General features: G+C 45.1%; 1 protein-coding gene across 1 annotated transcript in view; it reads right to left on the bottom strand.

Annotated features, from left to right (window-relative positions):
• The window catches only part of ada (adenosine deaminase), a 41,737-nt gene extending 22,921 nt beyond the window's left edge, over nucleotides 1–18,816 (bottom strand). The window contains exons 1-3 of the mRNA XM_078419346.1: nucleotides 18,557–18,816; nucleotides 11,259–11,320; nucleotides 7,013–7,135 (exon numbers count right to left, since the gene is read on the bottom strand). Of these exons, the coding sequence (XP_078275472.1) occupies nucleotides 7,013–7,135; nucleotides 11,259–11,320; nucleotides 18,557–18,604 (233 nt within the window). The 5' untranslated portion in view covers nucleotides 18,605–18,816. The remainder of the gene's footprint in view (nucleotides 1–7,012; nucleotides 7,136–11,258; nucleotides 11,321–18,556) is intronic.
• Between the last annotated feature and the right edge of the window lie 488 nt (nucleotides 18,817–19,304).

Here is a 19,304-nt window from a genome sequence, read left to right as displayed (position 1 = left end):
AAAAAGTTGAAGAAAAGAAACACAGTGGCACAACTGCTGCCTCACAGCGCCAGAGACCAAGGTTCGATCCTGACCTCAGGTGCTGTCTACATGGAGTTTGCATGTTTTCCCCATGACTGCACGGTTTGCCTCGGAGTGCTCCGGTTTTTACCCCACTTCCCGTAGGCGTGCGGGTTTGTAGGTTAATTGGCCTCGGTAAAAATTGTAAAGCGTCCCTAGTGTTTGGGATAGTGCGAGCGTGTAGGTAATGGATGTGAACGTGGGAATTAGTGTAAGAAAATAACTGCAGATGTTGGTACAAATCGAAGGTATTTATTCAAAAAATGCTGGACAATAGACAATAGGTGCAGGAGGAGGCCATTCGGCCCTTCGAGCCAGCACCGCCATTCAATGTGATCATGGCTGATCATTCTCAATCAGTACCCCGTTCCTGCCTTCTCCTCATACCCCCTGACTCCGCTATCCTTAAGAACTCTATCCAGCTCTCTCTTGAATACATTCAGAGAATTGGCCTCCACTGCCTTCTGAGGCAGAGAATTCCACAGATTCACAACTCTCTGACTGAAAAAGTTTTTCCTCATCTCAGTTCTAAATGGCCTACCCCTTATTCTTAAACTGTGGCCCCTTGTTCTGGACTCCCCCAACCTTGGGAACATGTTTCCTGCCTCTAACGTGTCCAACCCCTTAATAATCTTATACGTTTCGATAAGATCTCCTCTCATCCTTCTAAATTCCAGTGTATACAAGCCTAGTCGCTGGAGTAACTCAGCAGGTCAGGCAGCATCTCAGGAGAGAAGGAATGGGCAACGTTTCGGGTCGAGACCCTTCGATGGTCGGCGTGGACTCGTGGGCCGAAGGGCCTGTTTCCATGCTGTAATTCTGAACTGACAATAGTATCTCCTGCACTCTCAGAAAGTGATGAGCAACTTTTTTTTTAAAACACTGGATGAGAACATTAATGGCAAGGCCCACTGTCATTGTTCATCCCAAATGTACTGGAAAAGATGGTTGTAATCTGTCTTTTGAAATTGCTGCAGTCCTTCCAGTGAAGGTAGCCGTGGAGTGCGGTAATTAGGAACTGCAAGCAGTCACTCCCAGGGGAGAGGTTTCGGTTTTGGTTTATTATTATTGTCATGTGTATCGAGGTACAGTGAAAAGCTTTGTTTTGCATTCTATCCAGTGAGATCAGATAATACCACACACAGTGATCTCCCGGTGGCTCAGCACTTCAACTCCCCCTCCCAGTCTGACCTTTCTATCATGGGCCTCGTCCATTGTCATAGTGAGGCCCACCGCAAATTGGAGGAACAGCACCTCATATTTCGCTTGGGAAGCTTACACCCCAGTGGTATGAACATTGATTTCTCTAACTTTAGATAGCTCCTCTGTCCCTCTCTTTCCCAGTTCTCCCACTGTCTTCCTGTCTCCAACTACATCCTATCTTTGTCCCGCCCCCTCCCCTGACATCAATCTGAAGAAGGGTCTCGACCCGAAACGTCACCTATTCCTTCTCTCCTGAGATGCTGCCTGACCCGCTGAGTTACTCCAGCATTTTGTGACACCTTCGATTTGTACCAGCAACTGCAGTTATTTTCCTACCAAACACAGTGATATTGGAAACAACAATTCTTGATTGTGCATTGGATGTAGGAGATGGTTTACAGAAAATTTCAGGTGTTTAAATCAAACAAACCTGGAAGGGTTGGGGGGAGGGGGGAGAAAAGAATCCAAGGCAATACCTAATCAGAGTGCAGAACAGTGTGGAACATTTCACCTTGAGACCTTAACTCGGTGCCATTACTCAGCAATAAAAATAGGTCACACTTTGCAACATGAGCAGCAATAGAAAATACTTGGCAGCACCAATTGAAGATGCTTCTTACCCTCTAATGACAAGCTATGGTTAGAATGAGAGTGGACGGAATCTAAAACCTTGCAGCCATACGCAGGGCACGTGCATCTTATGTGTTATTATCTTATGAATGCTTATGTGCAATTCATCATACAGTAAACCCCTGTTATAATGAACCATTGGGGGAGGGACAGGGGCAGTCTGTTACTGCCGATTGTCCACTACAACAGAGTAAGGGATTATCATTGTGTAAGTGGCAGAAACAAACAACTGCAGTTGCTGGTTAATGCACAAAAGGACACCAAGTGCTGGAATAGCTCAACGCATCAGGCAGCATCTCTGGAGAACATGGATAAATGAAGTTTCAGGTGGAGACCCTTCTTTGGACTCTCTGTCCAGAACTGGACCTGGAATTCGTGCAAGTTTAGTTTAGAGATGCAGCGCGGAAACAGGCCCTTCGGCCCACCGAATCTGCGCCAACCAGTGATACCCGCACATTAACACTATCCTACACACACTGGTGACAATTTTACACATACCAAGTATACAACCCCAAGTGAATTAACCGACAAACCTGTACATCTTTGGAGTGTGGGAGGAAACCGGAGATCTCAGAGAAAACCCACGCGGCCACGGGAAGAACGTACAAACTCCGAACAGACAGCACCCGTAGTTGGGATTGAACCCACGTCTCTGGCGCTGTAAGCGCTGCAAGGCAGCAACTCTACCGCTGAGCCACCGCTGATGGACTTGGCCTTCTGGCAGCCGGGGCAGTCATGGACATGGTGTGCGAACAGTCGGAGCGGCCTGGAAGGCGGCGTGGGGCAGGGGTGGCTTCGGCCCACCCTGGGAGTGGGGCTCTTTAAGCCAGTCCTCCATAACTGAAATCTGTTATAAAGAGGTCTGTTAAAGCCAAGGTTTATCGTGCAGCCAATAACTAAAGCAGAAGTTTGCAGCGGTAAAGTTGTTGCCTTACAGTGCTTGCAGCATCGGAGACTCGGGTTCGATCCTGGGTAGGAGTGCTGTCTGTATGGAGTTTGTACGTTCTCCCCATGACCGCATGGGCGTTTTCCGGGTGCTCCGGTTTCCTCCCACTCTCCAAAAATGTACAGGTATTAGTTAAAATGGCTTGGTACAAGTGTAAATTGTCCCTAGTGTGTGTAGGATAGTGTTAATGTGTGGGGATCGTTGGTCGGCATGGACCCGGCGGGCCAAAGGGCCCATTTACACGCTGTATCTCTAAACTAAACTAAAGTTGCTGTGTGACAAAGCACAGGGGTGGAGCAAATCTAATGAAGCAACAGATATCTGAACCGGTGCAAAGAAGAAAGATGGGGACATGAGCAAGTAGAAGCAGATCCAGAGATCTGGCACAAAACCTGATACCTCGAGTCTCTCTGGAGGTCAATACCTCTAGTTTCAGCTACCCTGACCCTCAGTCCGTAGAAGGGTCTCAACCCAAAACGTCATTTATTCATTTTCTCCAGAGATGCTGCCTGATATGGCACATGGATGTGGAGAGAAGGTAGACTCAAAACGCTGCTGTAACTCAGTGAGTCAGGCAGCCTCTCTGGAGAAAAGAAATAGGTGATGTTTTGGGTCTGAAGAAGTGTCTCAACCCGATATGTCACAATTCCTTTTCTCCAGAGATGCTGCCTGACCCACTGAGTGACTTCAGCATTTTGTGTCTATCTTCGGTGGAAACCAGCATCTGCAGTTCCTTCCCACACAGATATGTGCAGAGCAAGGACACAGAATCAGCATCTGCAGATTTGGACTAATACGCAGTGCCAGCTACCTTCTTTTTGTGTTCGCCTTCCTGTTACTGGAAGGGAACTTCCTGTCGCTTGTGGCAAACAGTAACAACAAGCTCTTGCCTGAGAAAGGAGTGGTTCCAACTAGAACATATTACCACAAGTGTCTGCCCTCTTGCAGAGCTGGGCGAGAGGCAAAAACCAAGGGCACGGCTTGTGAAACATTGCCAGCTGCTCTTGAGAACAGTACTGTCACACGCCGCAAAGCCAGCGAGATTAGAACATGGAACAGTACAGCACAAGAACAGGCCCTTCAGCCCACAATGTCTGTGCCGAACATGATGCCAAGACCATCACTTATCGTCGCGAGATAACCCATATCCCTCCATCCCCCTGAGTGGGAAGGAACTGCAGATGCTGTTTTACGCCAAAGTGCTGGAGAAACTCAACGGGTCAGGCAGCATCTCTGGAGAAAAGGATTAGGTGACGTATCGGGTTGAGACACTTCTTCAGACCCAAAACGTCACCTATTCCTTTTCACCAGAGAGGCTGCCTGGCTCGCCGAGTTACGCCAACTTTTTGTGTCTACCTCCCCTCCATATCCACGTGTCTATTTAAATGTGTTTTAATTCCCACCAACGTACCTGCTTCAACCCCCTCCCCCCCCCCACCCCCACCCCCCCGGCAGTACATTCCAGGCACTCCCCACCCTCTGTGCACGAAACTTGCTCCAGACATGTCCTTTAAACTTTGCCCCCTCTCGCCACATTCTCGTGAGACTGGGCATGACAACCAGGCACTGTGGATCTGCAGAAACATGCCCGTAGGTAGGTTCTGCCTCAACAGACTTCGCCCAAGCCCCCTGGCACTATATCAAGGAGAGAACCCTCCCCCGGGAGATGCAGCCTCTGTGATTTGTTTCACCTCTTGAGCAATTGCAGAGGCAAGGAGAAAAAAAAAAGCCTAATCCGAGTTTCTTTTGTAAATAAGGCTGCGCCGGTACGTAATCAATTAAAAATTAAGCTACATTAATCTACAAAGTTTTTAGATTTAGAGATACAGCGCGGAATCAGGCCCTTCGGCCCACCGAGTCCGCGCAGCCCAGCGATCCCCGCACACTAACACTATCCTACACACACTAGGGACAATCTTTACATTTACGCTGTCAATTAACCTACAAACCTGCACGTCTTTGGAGTGTGGGAGGAAACCGAAGATCTCGGAGAAAACCCACGCAGGTCACGGGGAGAACGTACAAACTCCGTACAGACGGCGTCCGTAGTCGGGATTGAACCCGAGTCTCCGGCGCTGCATTCACTGTAAGGCAGCAACTCTGCTGCTGCGCCACCGTGACCGCCGTATTTTCCAACAATATACTCTCTGAAGAGGGGATCCGACCCGAGACATCATCTATTCCTTTTCTCCAGAAATGCTGCCTGTCCCGCTGAGTTACTCCTGCACTTTGAGTCTGTCTTCGATGTAAACCAGCGTCTGCAGTTCCTTCTTGCAGTCACAATATAACCCTCCTCTTCTGCTTTAATTTTGTGACGAATCGACTTCTAATTTAATAAACTAATAATTAAAAAGTGTAAAATCAACACAAATGTACATGGATAGGAGAGGCTTGGAGGAATACGAGGCAAATGCAGGCAGGGGGGACAAGTGTAAATGGGACTTGTTAGACGGTGTAAGCAAGTTGGGCCGAAGGGCCTGTTTCCACACTGTAAGACGATAACAAAATTAAACATAAATCTAGTTTTTAAACATTTTAAGAGACGTCAGTAAACTATGCCCTCATAAAACAGCACTGGCTCTAATCCTTGGTCTTTTCCCTTCCTTGGGCCAATATATCAGCTGATGTTATGTGGCATCAGACAATGTCTTTACGCCTTAAGCCTGATGGCTTTGTTGTTGCGTCTGTAACACCAGTCATAGATACCTTTCCAAAGAGTCCCAATAATAACAAAGGAAAGAGCATACCATAGTTAATAAAAACACGCCCATATCAACAAGTTCACAAGTTATAGGAGTAGAATTGGGCCATTCGGCCCATCAAGTCCACTCCGCTATTCAATCATGGCTGATCTGTCTCCCAATCCCATTTTCCTGCCTTCTCCCCATAACCCTTGACACCTGTTCTAATCAAGAATTTATCTGTCTCTGCCTTCAAAATATCCACTGACTTGGCCTCCACAGCCCTCTGTGGCAATGAGCTCCACAGATTCACTACCTTCTGACTAAACACACCAAGCTAAAACTATAATCTGAATGCACCAATGTGAATTGACATGAGTGAGCCATGGGACGACGAATTAAAGTTGTGAGAATGGAGCAGATGCATTTCAAGGCAATGCAGGATCCAGTTTACTCATTATGTGGGCGTATGATTGAACTTTGTGTACTCAGTGACGTTTGATTAGAAGTGGGGAAAAAAACTCAGGGTGCCTCTGGGTTTCTGAAGTGGAATCATGAGAGTCCAGATAACATGAAATTAACTGGTGATCGTGGATATGGATTTCAACCATAAACTGCATTTAACAGGTGGCTGAAAGGTAGCGAGGCAAATAGAGCAATTCAAACAGTTCAAAGTCCAATATTTTAAAAATCACATATGCTCAGCACTGTAAGCTTCTTCCGACTGAGAGTCAGAGGGAGATTAGAGATATGTGAACGGCTAAGGTTTGAAAATGACAGATCAAAGCAGACAGTGATCAAGAAAATATGGAATGGATCATGTTTGGCTGAGGCGAAGGTGACAACGAGGCACACAATCATCATCATTAATCCGGAGCACATTGAAACCTAGTTCTCTGACTAGTTTCACTGTCCTCCTGATTTATTTTCCAGGCAAGGAAGGGAAGTGTTAATATTTACCAGCCTCACTGGAAAACCGGACAAGAGTTAAAATTGGAGCTTTCGTTTCCTCATTGCCGATTAATAGCTCCTTGACCAGAGGACACGGGTTTAAGGGGAAGGGTAAAAGATTTAATAGGAATCTGAGGGGTGACTTTTTCACACAAAGGGTGGTGGGTGTATGGACCAAGCTGCCAGAGGAGGTAGTTGAGGCAAGGACTATCACAACGTTTAAGAAGCAGTTAGACAGGTACATGGATTGGAGGAACATGGACCAAATGCAGGCAGGTGGGACGAGTGTAGCTGGGAAATGTAGGCAAGTTGGGCCAAAGGGCCTGTTTCCACACTGTATCACTCTGTGACTCTCTGATGTTACTTGCACATTCCAATTGTAATAATGATTATTCCTTAAAGAATTCAATATATAATTCAGACCAAATTGAATACTTGCCTTAAAATAGGTTTAAAGTTAAAAAATGAAATCAAAGCTTTGTTTTTAATACTGTATGTGCGTTAAAATATATATATATATGTATTTTAAAGCTTCACTTACGCAATTGCTGGCATGTAATAGTCAAATCTTGTAAGGAACAGAGTGAGATCAAGGGGTTCATCATATCCAATGTAGCTCGAAAGTCCTTCCACAGAGTCTGCTGGCAGTTTAATTCCACGTTTTCTAAAGAGACGATAGGGACAATTACCCCCAAATGGTTGCGATTACCATCATATTCTTTATTATACATTATATAAGTTCAATAATGATAATGTAAAACATGTCACGGAGAGTTAACAATGTTTGAAGAAAAAAAAGTAACAACACCTAATAGACATTTGGACATAGATAGGAGAGGTTTAGCGGGTTATGGACCAAGCACAGATAGGTGGGCTTTAGTTTGAGGTTAGTTTATTATCACGCGTACCAAGGTACAGTAAACAGCTTTCATTGAAATGTGAAAAGTTTTCAGTCTGAAGAAGGGTGTCTGACCCGAAAGGTCACCTAATCCTTTTTCTCTCGAGATGCTGTCCGACCCGCTGAGTGACTCCCACACTTTGCGTCTATCTCTACTCTGTGGACATACTGGTGATGGCTTGATGGGCAAAGGTGGACCCATACCAGGTGAGGTCCAAATCCAGTCAATGGGAACAATGGAATTAGTTGCGTCAGGCTACAACCAAAACATCAAGATTGTACAGATCGACAATGCATCGTGACCTTGCAGGCAAAAGTCATGAAAGCGTGGCCAGCCATTTCAACGGTTGCTGCCCCTCACATTTTGGATCAGAAGATGTACAGAAGCTATCTGTTCTACAAAAAAACATTTCCCAATCGCAGCACATGATCTGTGACCTGCTTATCAACGCATAAAACTCACGAGCAGCAAAATTTTAAGTATTCAACCACGCCCAGCAATGAATGAATGATATCCAATTCAAATGAACAAATGGTTTGTGGCGGAGAAAAAACACGAAGAACTCAATGGGCTGAACAATGCCTGTAGTGACCAAGGGAGGAATTGTGGACATTGTGGGCAGGATGGAACTGTGGACAGGGAGGAATTGTGGACATTTGTCTCTGGTACTAGTGTGCTACAATGCTGACAACTATATATTTGACACTCTGCACCTTCCCCCACTCTATCTATTGAAATTGAGTTTGACTTGATTGTATTTGTGCATAATATCATTTGACGTTTTGTTGTATTTCATTGGATTGAATTTGTAATTACTCGATTGTATTTGTGTACATTATTTGACTTGATTGTATTTGTGCATAATACTGTTTGATTGAATATCAAGCAAAACAAAGCTTTTCACCGTGCCTCAATACACATGACAATAAACCTAAATTATTACCGAGGTACAGAGAAAAGCTTTTGTTTTGCATGCTATCCAAACAGACCAGATTTGCCATACATAAATGTAACCAAGTCAAACTCAAGTACAGTAAATAGAGCAAAGAGGAAGGTACAGAGACCAGAATATATTTCTCAACGCATCAGTAGCACATCAGTTCCATAAAGTCTCATCCCACAATGGGGGTAGAGGTGAATTGGACAATAATAAACTCAAACCTAAATGTGGAGAGTGCAAGATGGAACTACAGATGCTGGTTTACACCAAAGATAGACATAAAACACTGGAGTAACTCAGTGGGTCAGGCAGCATCTCTGGAGAAAAGGAATAGGTGATGTTTTGGGTAGAGACCCTTCTTCAGACCGATGAAGGGTCTCAACCCGAAACTCCATCTATTCCTTTTCTCCAGTGATGGTGCCTGACCCGCTGAGTTACTCCAGCATTTTGTGTCTAAAAGTGGAGAGGGAAGATAGCCAGAATAAAGAGAGTAGGGGAAAGACAAGGCAGAGAACAAGGAGATAGGGGGGAGGGAAATGAAGGGGAAGAATGATGGGCAGATGAAGCCAGATGAGAGAGGGGGGGGTGGGCTGACAGAGCCAGAAGTGTGAAGAGCAAGACACGAAGCTATAGATCTGGAGTTTGGGAAAGTATGTAAATATTTGTTTTAAAGGAGTGGCCTTTCATAGGGGCTGAAATGGTTTTACATATACAAATTTAAATGGATTATAAAGATATATACATGTTGCTGCAGGTTGGCCCCCTTTGCCTTTCTGAGCCAAATGCAAAAGAATGATTTCATGTTGTTGAGTAATATTTGGCATCATCAATGGAACATTCAGTATGAGACAAAACTGCATTTAAGCAAACGGCTGTGGGAAAGCAGAGGAAAGTAATTCTCTGTTTTTGGTGGCGCGAGTTATTTTGATCTGAAACTTAATCACCAAAATGCTGTTTCCATGTACAGTGCTCCTCCATAAATTTGATTTGGTTGCTTTGTGGCCAGAGGTCAGGGGTCAGGGGGGCCAAGTGATGGAAATATACATTTTGATATCACTTATTTTTTTTAAAACCTTTGTCACTTCCGATGTTACTGATGCCAAAGCAGTCCTTAAGCTGAGAAATGAGCTTGCGTCAATGTCAATAAATGTTAACTAGAGGTACGAGACTGTGGAATCAGCACTGTCCATTAACCTTTTCCGAAAATGAACCCAGGAATGATCGGGTTAACATATGACTGGCTTTCGAAGGCACTGGGCCTGTACTCGCTGGAGTTTAGAAGGATGAGGGGGGACCTCATTGAAACTTACCGAATAGTGAAAGGCCTGGGGAGAGTGAATGTGGAGAGGATGTTTCCACTAGTGGGAGAGTCTAGGATCAGAGTCTAGGACCAGAGGCCATTGCTTCAGAATAAAAGGACAATAGACAATAGGTGCAGGATGAGGCCATTCGGCCCTTCGAGCCAGCCTCGACATGCCTTTAGAAAGGAGATGATGAGGAATTTCTTTAGTCAGAGAGTGGTGAATCTGTGGAACTCATTGTCACCGTCGGCTGTGAAGGCCAAGTCAAAGAACATTAAGGCGGAGATTGACATATTCTTGATTAGTACAGGTGTCAGGGGTTATGGGGAGAAAACAGTAGAATGGTATTGAGCAGGGAAAATAGATCAGCCATGATTGAATGGCGGAGTAGATTTGATGGGCCAAATAGCTTAATTCTGCTTCGATAACTTATGAACTTACCTTTCAGGAAAATTCAGGGCGTTTAAATGCTGACATGGAAATGCAATTTGACCTGGTGACTCAACTATATATTTTAAACTATGATACAGTTGCGGCCTCACAGCGCCAGAGACCTGGGTTCGATGGGATTTCTCCGGAGGTTCCGGTTTCCTCCCACACTCCAAACCCATGCAGGTTTGTAAATAAAATAACTGTACATCAGTTGTAAATAAAATAACTGTACATCAATTGTAAATAAATGATTTGGTGGACAAATTTCCACGAGCTGATTGTTTCCATCAAAAGAAGCAAAGTAAACCAGAAAGGCAAGTTTATTTTGGATCATGCCTGTTGGACTTCCAGAAGATACTTTGCACAAAAGATCACTGGTAAAATTGAGCACACGAAACTAGAAACTTTATTGCCTTCCATCACAGTGAGGAATGTGGGGGAACCACAGTGGGGGATGTTTATGTTAACTTTTATGTAGTTGTGTGTCTTGTTGGTTTTTTTCTGGTATGACTGTTCGGTATATTAAATTTCACTGTACCTTAAATGGTACATGTGACAATAAAGAACTATTGAACTATTGACAATGATTGGTAACAGAGGTTGAGATGAGGAGATTATATTCGGATTGGCAGCATATAACAAATATCATTTCCTTACAGTCTGAAATTGTTCCACAGATTTTCATCACTGCCAAAATGTAATTGCACTGGGCGGTGGCTGCTCGAGCTGCTGTCTCATTGTGCCATAGACCGGTTTCCCATCCCAACTAAGAGCGCTGCCTGTATGGAGTTTGTACATTCTTCTTGTGCTCCGGTTTGCTCCCACACTTCAAAGACAAGCAGGTTTGTAGGTTAATTGGCTTGGTAAAATTGCTAAATGTCCCCAGTGTGTGTCGGATAGTGCTAATGTACAGGGATCGATGTTCGGTGTGGACACAGTGGGCCAAAGGGCGTGTTTCCGTGCTGTGTCTCTAAACTGTACTGGAGTGATGAATGTCAAAAATTGTGAACTGCACTGCTCCGTAACACTGTTAATGCGCAGTTGAGAGAAGGAAGCATGAAGGTTATATGAACCGTCTATGAGTTTGAATACCAACAAAAGACAGATGTAAAGCCATTTACTCTGAACATTTACTTAATATTTACTAACCAATTGGTGTACATAAGCAAAGGGAATTAGAAGTAAAATACAATGGCAAATAACATATCCACTTACTTGCCAAAGTACAAAATTGTTTCAGGTTTTATAGCCCCATCAAGATGAAGATGGATTTCTATCTGTAACGAAGAGACGTGAAAATTATTTGTTAGTTATGCAATTCCTGTACAATTCTAATCAGCATGAAACTGGGTAACTGTTGTGCACCAAAACTAATTGGCAGAAGGGCACCATTCAAGTTCGTGAGAGTGAAATGTGGTAGTTATAGGGGGGATTAGAGTAAGAGGAACAGGCACTGTTCTCCACAAATGCAAGTGTGGATCCTGAAAATTATGTACCAGGATTAAGGGCATCTTATGTGGCTGAAGGAACTTCAAGTTCCTTGCAAGGAAGAAACAGTTTGAGGCATTAAATTGAGTCCCTTACACTCAGGCAAGGAAATAACAAAATTAAATTCAAGTATTTAAGGGTTAACCACAGAAGATTTAGAAAATTGGAGCTGAAAGACATTAATATTAGTAAATAAAAACTAGAATTGGAGTAGTTTAGTTACAGTAGGTTATATACAGCACTGAAACAGGCCCTTCGGCCCTATGAGTCAGCACCGACCAGTGATCAACCCAATCACTAATACTATCCTACACATATTAGGGACAATTTACAATTTTTACCAACGCCAATTAACCCTCAAACCTGTACGTCTTTGGATTGTGGGAGGAAACCGGAGCACCCGGAGAAAAGCCACTTGGTCATGGGGAGAAGGTAGAAGCAGCAGCCGTAGTCAGGACCGAACGCAGGTCTCTGGCACTGTAAGGCAGCAACTCTACCGCTGCAATGCCGTGCCGCCCCTAGTTAGTGCTGCAGACATAGGATTACAGTGACCCGTGTTTGGTCCACGTTGGGTTCTCCATGTGGTATTTACACGTTCACCCTGTGACTGCAGGGTTTCCACTGGGTTCTCCAGTTTCCTCCCACACCCCAGAGACCTGCAGGTTGATTAGTTTATCGGCCTCTGTAAATTGGCCCAAGTGGTTGTTAGGAGAATGAAGGCCCAGGTGTGGGAGGTGAATGAGAAAGGAAGAAAATGGGGAATTATGTACATCAGAGTTTGGTTTAATTTAAAGACACAGCATGGAAACAGGCCCTTCGGCCCACTGTGTCCACGGGAGTAAACCGGAACGCTCAAAGTAAACCCATGCTTAACTGCCCACTTGAGTCATGCAAGTATCATACGCCCACGAACCTTTTACTTGGCACTTTTAGTTTAGTGAAAGTGCCACGTAAAAGGTCCGTGGGCAAAACTGCCAGATTTAGGAGCTAGGCATATGATACTTGCATGACTCAAGTGGGCAGTTAAGCTCATGTCCAAAGGCAAGCGTGCAAGATATCAATCCCAGAAAGAATTTGGGTATTAACAGCATATTGTGCAATGCATTTCAAAACATAGAAAGAAAAACAGGTGCAGGAGTAGACCATTGGGCCCTTCGAGCCAGCACCGCCTTTCAGTATGATCATGGCTGATCATCCCAAATAAGTACCTCATTCCTGCTTTTTCCTCCTATCCCTTGATTCCTTCAGCATGGAAACAGGCCCTTCAATCCACACTGACCATCAATCACCCTGTCTACCTTCGATTTGAGCCAGCATCTGCAGTTACTTTCCTACACCCTTTCACACTAACTCTCTGTTATCCCACCCTTCCACGTTATCCACTCTTTCCACACTAGGGGTAATTGACTGCAACCAATTAACCAAGAAACCCCGTGCATCTATGGGACGTGGGAGGAAACCAGAGCACCCGGAAGAAACCCACGCTGTTACAGGGGGAACGTACAAACTCCCATACAGACAGTACCCGTAGTCGGGATCGAACCCAGGTCTCTGGTGCTGTGAGGCAGCACTGCTGCACCACGGTGCCGCCATTTAAAGTCCTTCAGAAAAAAATCACCGATCTCCATTGGTTTTACCCAAGGTATTCTCCCACTTGCATCATCAAAACTCCAGCAAATAAGGCAAATACAATTTCCCCATCATAAATTGCTGTCGATACCCTTCTTCAGACCGGAAGTGTTACCCATTCCTTCTCTCCAGAGATGCTGCCTGTCCTGCTGAGTAACTCCAGCATTTTGTGTTTATCTTCAGTTTAAACTAGCATCTGCAGTTCCTTCCTACGTCGTTCAACTCTGATCCTACTTTGGCCACAGAACTCTACAGGCCACCTATTGCACTACCATTTACTTGTTTTCTATAAGTGTTTTGTACAACCTTTTTCTTTTCTCTCGTGTGCAACTCGAGCCAGCGATGCTGCAAGCAAGATTATCATTGTACCTGCGCCTCTTTGTACTTGTGCAGATGGCAATGAACTCAACTTGACTCATCTGTGTCCTCATCCATGAAGATCGAACCAACGCATTTAATTCCTCTGCTCCCACTTCCTCCCTCCTTTGACTCCTCCCACTTCCTCTCTCCTTTGACTCCTCCCACTTCTTCCCCCTCAACAACTTCTCCTTTGACTCCTCCCACTTCTCCAAACCCGAGGCGTAGCTATGGGCACTCACATGGGCCCTAGCTATCCTTGTTCCAGACGTACACTGGCCCCATCCCCGAACTCTACCTCCTCTACATTGTTGACTGCATTGGTGCTACCTCTTGTACCCATGCAGAACTCACTGACTTCAAACATTTCACCACTAATTTCCATCCTGCTCTTAAATATACTTGGACCATCTCTGACATCTCCCTATCGTTTCTGGATCTCACCATCTCCATCACAGGAGACAGACTAGTGACTGACATCTACTACAAACCTACTGACTCCCACAGCTATCTGGACCACACTTTTTCCCACTGTCTCCTGCAAAAAGTCTATCCCCTACTCCCAATTCCTCCGTCTACGCTGTATTTGCGCCCAGGATGAGGTGTTTCACACAAGGGCATCAGAGATGTCCTCATTCTTTAGGAAACGGGGCTTCCCCTCTTCCATTATAGCTCCACTCTTACTCCCCCTCCCCCCATTCATAACAAGGACAGAATCCCCCCTTGTCCTCACCTTCCACCCCATCAGCCAGCGTATCCAACAAATTATCCTCCAACATTTCCGTCACCTCCAACGGGATCTCACTACTGGCCACATCTTCCCATCTCCTCCCCTTTCTGAGTTCCGCAGAGACCGTTCCCTCCCCAACTCCCTGGTCCACTCGTCCCTTCCTACCCAAACCACCCCCTCCCCAGGCACTTTTACCTGCAACCGCAGGAGATGCAACACCTGTCCCTTTACCTCCCCCCTTAACTCCATCCAAGGACCCAACAGTCTTTCCAGGTGAGACAGAGGTTCACCTGCACCTCCTCCAACCTCATCTATTGTATCCGCTGTTCCAGATGTCAACTTCTTTACATCGGCGAGACCAAACCCAGGCTCGGCAATCGTTTCGCTCAACACCTACGCTCAGTCCGCCTTAACCAACCTGATGTCCCGGTGGCTGAGCACTTCAACTCCCCCTCCCATTCCCAATCTGACCTTTCTGTCATGGGCCTCCTCCAGTGTCATAGTGAGGCCCACCGCAAGTTGGAGGAACAGCACCTCATATTTTGTTTGGGCAGCTTACAGCCCAGCGGTATAAACATCGACTTCTCCAACTTTAGATAGTTCCTCTGTCCCTCTCTTCCCCTCCCCTTCCCAGTTCTCCCACTGTCTTCCTGTCTCCACCTATATCCTTTCTTTGTCCCGCCCACCCTGACATCAGTCTGAAGAAGGGTCTCGACCTGAAACGTCACCCATTCCTTCTCTCCTGAGATGCTGCCTGACCCGCTGAGTTACTCCAGCATTTTGTGATACTTTCTAATAGCTCTGCTGATTCTTTATTCTCCATTATATATTATTTTTTTCCTGACTGAAAACAACCTAAGTTTTTTGTTACTGACTTTTTCTTTGCACACATGTGGAAGCCTTTACAGCACATTATAGCTTGTTTTCTTGCAAGCTTATTCTCATACTGTTTCGCACTGTTAATCAATCTGTCTATCAATTTTTCCCAAATTTTAAACCTAGTCCCAATCTTCAACATTAATATATATTTTTCTGAGCAACTTTATGTGATACGATACGATACAATAAAACTTTATTCATCCCTGGGGAGATATTGGTCAAATTTTTGTAGAAACTAATCTTATGGTATTTATTTTATAAAATGCTGGAGTAACTCAGCGGGTCAGGCAGCATCTCAGGAGAGAAGGAATGGGTGACATTTCGGGTCGAGACCCTTCTTCAGACTGATTCCTTCTCTCCTGAGATGCTGCCTGACCTGCTGAGTTACTCCAGCATTTTGTGAAATAAGTACCTTCGATTTGTACCAGCATCTGCAGTTCTTTTCTTATGATAACCATAACATATCATTAAGACTCTCCAATCTATCATTGACATCTCACTCCTCGTTTTTGATAATCCCATGTATAGAGTGTAGAACACAAAATGTTGAGGGCTGAGGTCAGCTAAGTTGAATTGGCGGCTGTTCAGGAGATGAGCCTTTGACGGCTTTGGAACACTGGCTGGAGTTCGAAGGACGAGGATGGACCTCCTTGAAACTTACCGAATAGTGAAAGGCCTGGACACAGTGGATGTGGAGAGGACGTTTCCGCTAGTGGGATGGTTCAGGACCCGAGGCCATTGCCTCAGAATAAAAGGATATATATATATATACCTTTTAAAAAGGAGATGAGGGGGAATTTCTTCAAGTCAGAGTGTGGTGAATCTGTGGAATTCATTGCCGCAGAAGGTTGTGGAGGTCAAATGGAATGTTGGCCTTCATAACAAGAGGAGTTGAGTATAGGAGCAAAGAGGTCCTTCTGCAGTTGTACATGGCCCGAGTGAGACCGCACCTGGAGTACTGTGTGCAGTTTTGGTCTCCAAATCTGAGGAAGGATATTCTTGCTATTGAGGGCGTGCAGCGTAGGTTTATTAGGTTAATTCCTGAAATGGCGGGACTGTCATACGTTGAAAGACTGGAGCGACTAGGCTTGTATACACTGGAATTTAGAAGTATGACAGGAGATCGTATCGAAACGTATAAGATTATTAAGGGGTTGGACACGTTAAAGGCAGGAAACATGTTCCCAATGTTGGGGGAGTCCAGAACAAGGGGCCACAGTTTAAGAATAAGGGGTAGGCCATTTAGAACTGAGATGAGGAAAAACTTTTTCAGTCAGAGAGTTGTGAATCTGTGGAATTCTCTGCCTCAGAAGGCAGTGGAGGCGAATTCTCTGAATGCATTCAAGAGAGAGCTAGATAGAGCTCTTAAGGATAGCAGAGTCAGGGGGTATGGGGAGAAGGCAGGAACGGGGTACTGATTGAGAATGATCAGCCATGATCACATTGAATGGCGGTGCTGGCTCGAAGGGCCGAATGGCCTCCTCCTGCACCTATTATCTATTGTCTATTGTAAATCAATGGATATTTTCATGGAGGAGATGTCAGGGGCTATGCATAGATGGCAGAAGAATGGGAAACATAGTTCAGCCATGATTGAATGGCAGAGTAGATGTGATGGGCCGAATGGCCTAATTCTGCTCCTATCATTTAAGAATTTATGAACTTATGTTCCCGTCCTCTCAATTTCTCATCAAACTGCAACCCCACCATCCCTGGAACCAATCTAGCAGATCTACACCATACTTCATCTACAACAAGTGCGTCTTTTCCACTGGAAGAAACACCAAACTGTGCTCCTGGTGCAGACTCACTGAGGCCCCCTTGCATTAAGACTGCCTTAATTTCACAACAAAGGGTGGCGTAGAAGTCTGTAGTTTGTAATCTCCTTCTTCCCACAAACAGTCTCAAGGGTCCCAACTGGACACGTCCCCTATCCATGTTCTCCAGAGAAGTTGCCTGCCCCTCTGAGTTACTCCAGCACTTTGAGGCATTTTTTTTTTTTTAACTCCAGCTGAGTTACTCCAGAGCTGGGCAATTTTTTTTTAAACATGAAGGCACAATTGGGACCTCAACACTAAGTAAGCACTACCCAAAACTCTCAATATTTAACTAATATTCTGCCTTTTAAAAATGTGTAAAATATAAAGACTTTACATTTTCCCCAAGCGTCTTTTGTTTGCCACCATCATCGAATAGCCCTTTTTTTTTGACAATCTGGCTGTTTTAGTGAGAGTATAGGGGGCCATGAGATTGAAGTGTTCTCGTCGGCATAAATGTGGAAACTACAACTCAAACTGAAGAAGGGTCCCGACCCCGAAACGTCACCCATCCTTTTTCTCCAGAGATGCTGCCTGGCCCGCTGAGTTACTCCAGCACTTTGTGTCTATCTCGGATGCCCCTTCTGAGTTGCCCAATTCTGAACACAATTTTAATTTCTTATAGGATTTGCAGCAGAAAGGTAATGTTGCAGATTCTATGTTAAGTGCAAATGGGTTCTCAAAAAACACACATACACTAACTACCTCAGCTCGTGTTATTCCAGCACACTATCACATGCACTTCACAAGGACTATAATCCCTAGAATTTTAATTGTTTCTATTTTGAACATTAATCTCCGTTAGGATTACAGCACTAATAATCTGCCCTGGTTTTTTTTCTAGACTAAACGGGTGGCCTCTCAAAACCATTATTTTGTTTCAAACTAACCCGAGCAATCGCGCAACATGTGGAATTGAGCAGAAATAGTGAAAATAATAAACAAGTCAAGCCAAAGCAGTGCTTTATTTTGACTGAAATCTCTCCCTCTCTAACCCTCTCTCCCTCTCTCACTCAATAGTCAAGTCAATTTATTTGTCATACACATAAATGTGCAGTGAAATGAAAGATTACCCATAGTCCAACAATAAGACCAATAAAAATAAACAATAAAAAATGCAATAACACATACAATCATAAACCAACACCAAACAAAAAGAAACATCCATCACAGTGAGTGACTCCCTCTCCCTCTCTAACTTACTCCCTCTCTCACTCTCTAACTCACTCTCTAACTCTCTCTCACTTACTCCCTCTCTCACTCTCTAACTTACTCCCTCTCTCACTCTCTAACTCACTCTCTAACTCTCTCTCTCTCACTTACTCCCTCTCTCACTCTCTAACTTACTTCCTCTCTAACTTACTCACTCTCTAACTCCCTCTCTCACTCTCTAACTCTCTCTCTCTCTCTAACTCTCTCTCTCTCTCTCTAACTCTCTCTCCCTCTCTCTAACTCTCTCTGACTCTCTCTCTAACTCTCTCTCTCTAACTCTGTTACCCATCCTGTTTGGGAAAGCGTTTGGTTTACAGTAACAATATGCGAGCACCTCGCCAATACAAAGCAACGAGGTAAATAAAGTCTCTCTCTCTCTCTCTCTCTCTCTCTCGCCTTACCTTCGGCTTGTTGAAGGTCTGTAAGTGTTTGGTGTATCTCTGTTCCATGCCGAGTGAGGCTAGCTCGCTTTACGCCAGAGAGTCTGATCGTTGCAGAGCAGAGGGTCTAGTTATATCCTCGTCCTTGCTGTGTTGCCCGCACTCGGGGCTCCTAGTGCCATTTTATAGACGGTAGACCCGCCTTGGAACCGCCCACACACCACTCCACGCTTGGACTGGACATCTTCTGGATCCCACAGCCCGACCGTCCGACCGTCTGACCGTCTGACCGTCTCATTCACGCCAAACTGACAAGCGCTCACTGTTACACGCCGCTCCCCGGCCACAAGGAGCCGACAGTACAAACTCTTGGAGGTTGAAGGACTGGCTATTGCAGGAAATGTAGCCCCTGGTTCCCACTGTTGCATCATCAGAGACCGAAAGCTCTGTGTGAGTGAGACTGGTGTCAGTGTGAAACAAATCCACCGCCGGCAGCGCCGCTCGGTAACCCACGTCCCCGGCCACCTATACAATTCTTTTCAAACTCTTAGAGGATTCGACAGGGTAGGTGCAGGAAAAAAAATGTTCCCCATGTTGGGGGAGTTGGGAGAACACCTGCCAGGAATTGACGACCTCCAAAGGTGTGTGTGTGGGTGAGTGTGAGACTGTGAGAGAGAGAGACTGTGAGAGAGAGAGAGAGACTGTGTGTGAGAGAGAGAGAGACTGTGTGTGAGAGAGAGACTGTGTGTGTGTGTGAGAGAGAGAGAGA

This window comes from Rhinoraja longicauda, chromosome 22 (genome assembly GCF_053455715.1).
Source record: "Rhinoraja longicauda isolate Sanriku21f chromosome 22, sRhiLon1.1, whole genome shotgun sequence".
In the NCBI taxonomy this organism is placed as follows: domain Eukaryota; kingdom Metazoa; phylum Chordata; class Chondrichthyes; order Rajiformes; family Arhynchobatidae; genus Rhinoraja; species Rhinoraja longicauda.
The sequence above is the reverse complement of the archived record's forward strand: the minus strand, read 5'-3'. Positions and strand labels throughout refer to the sequence as shown.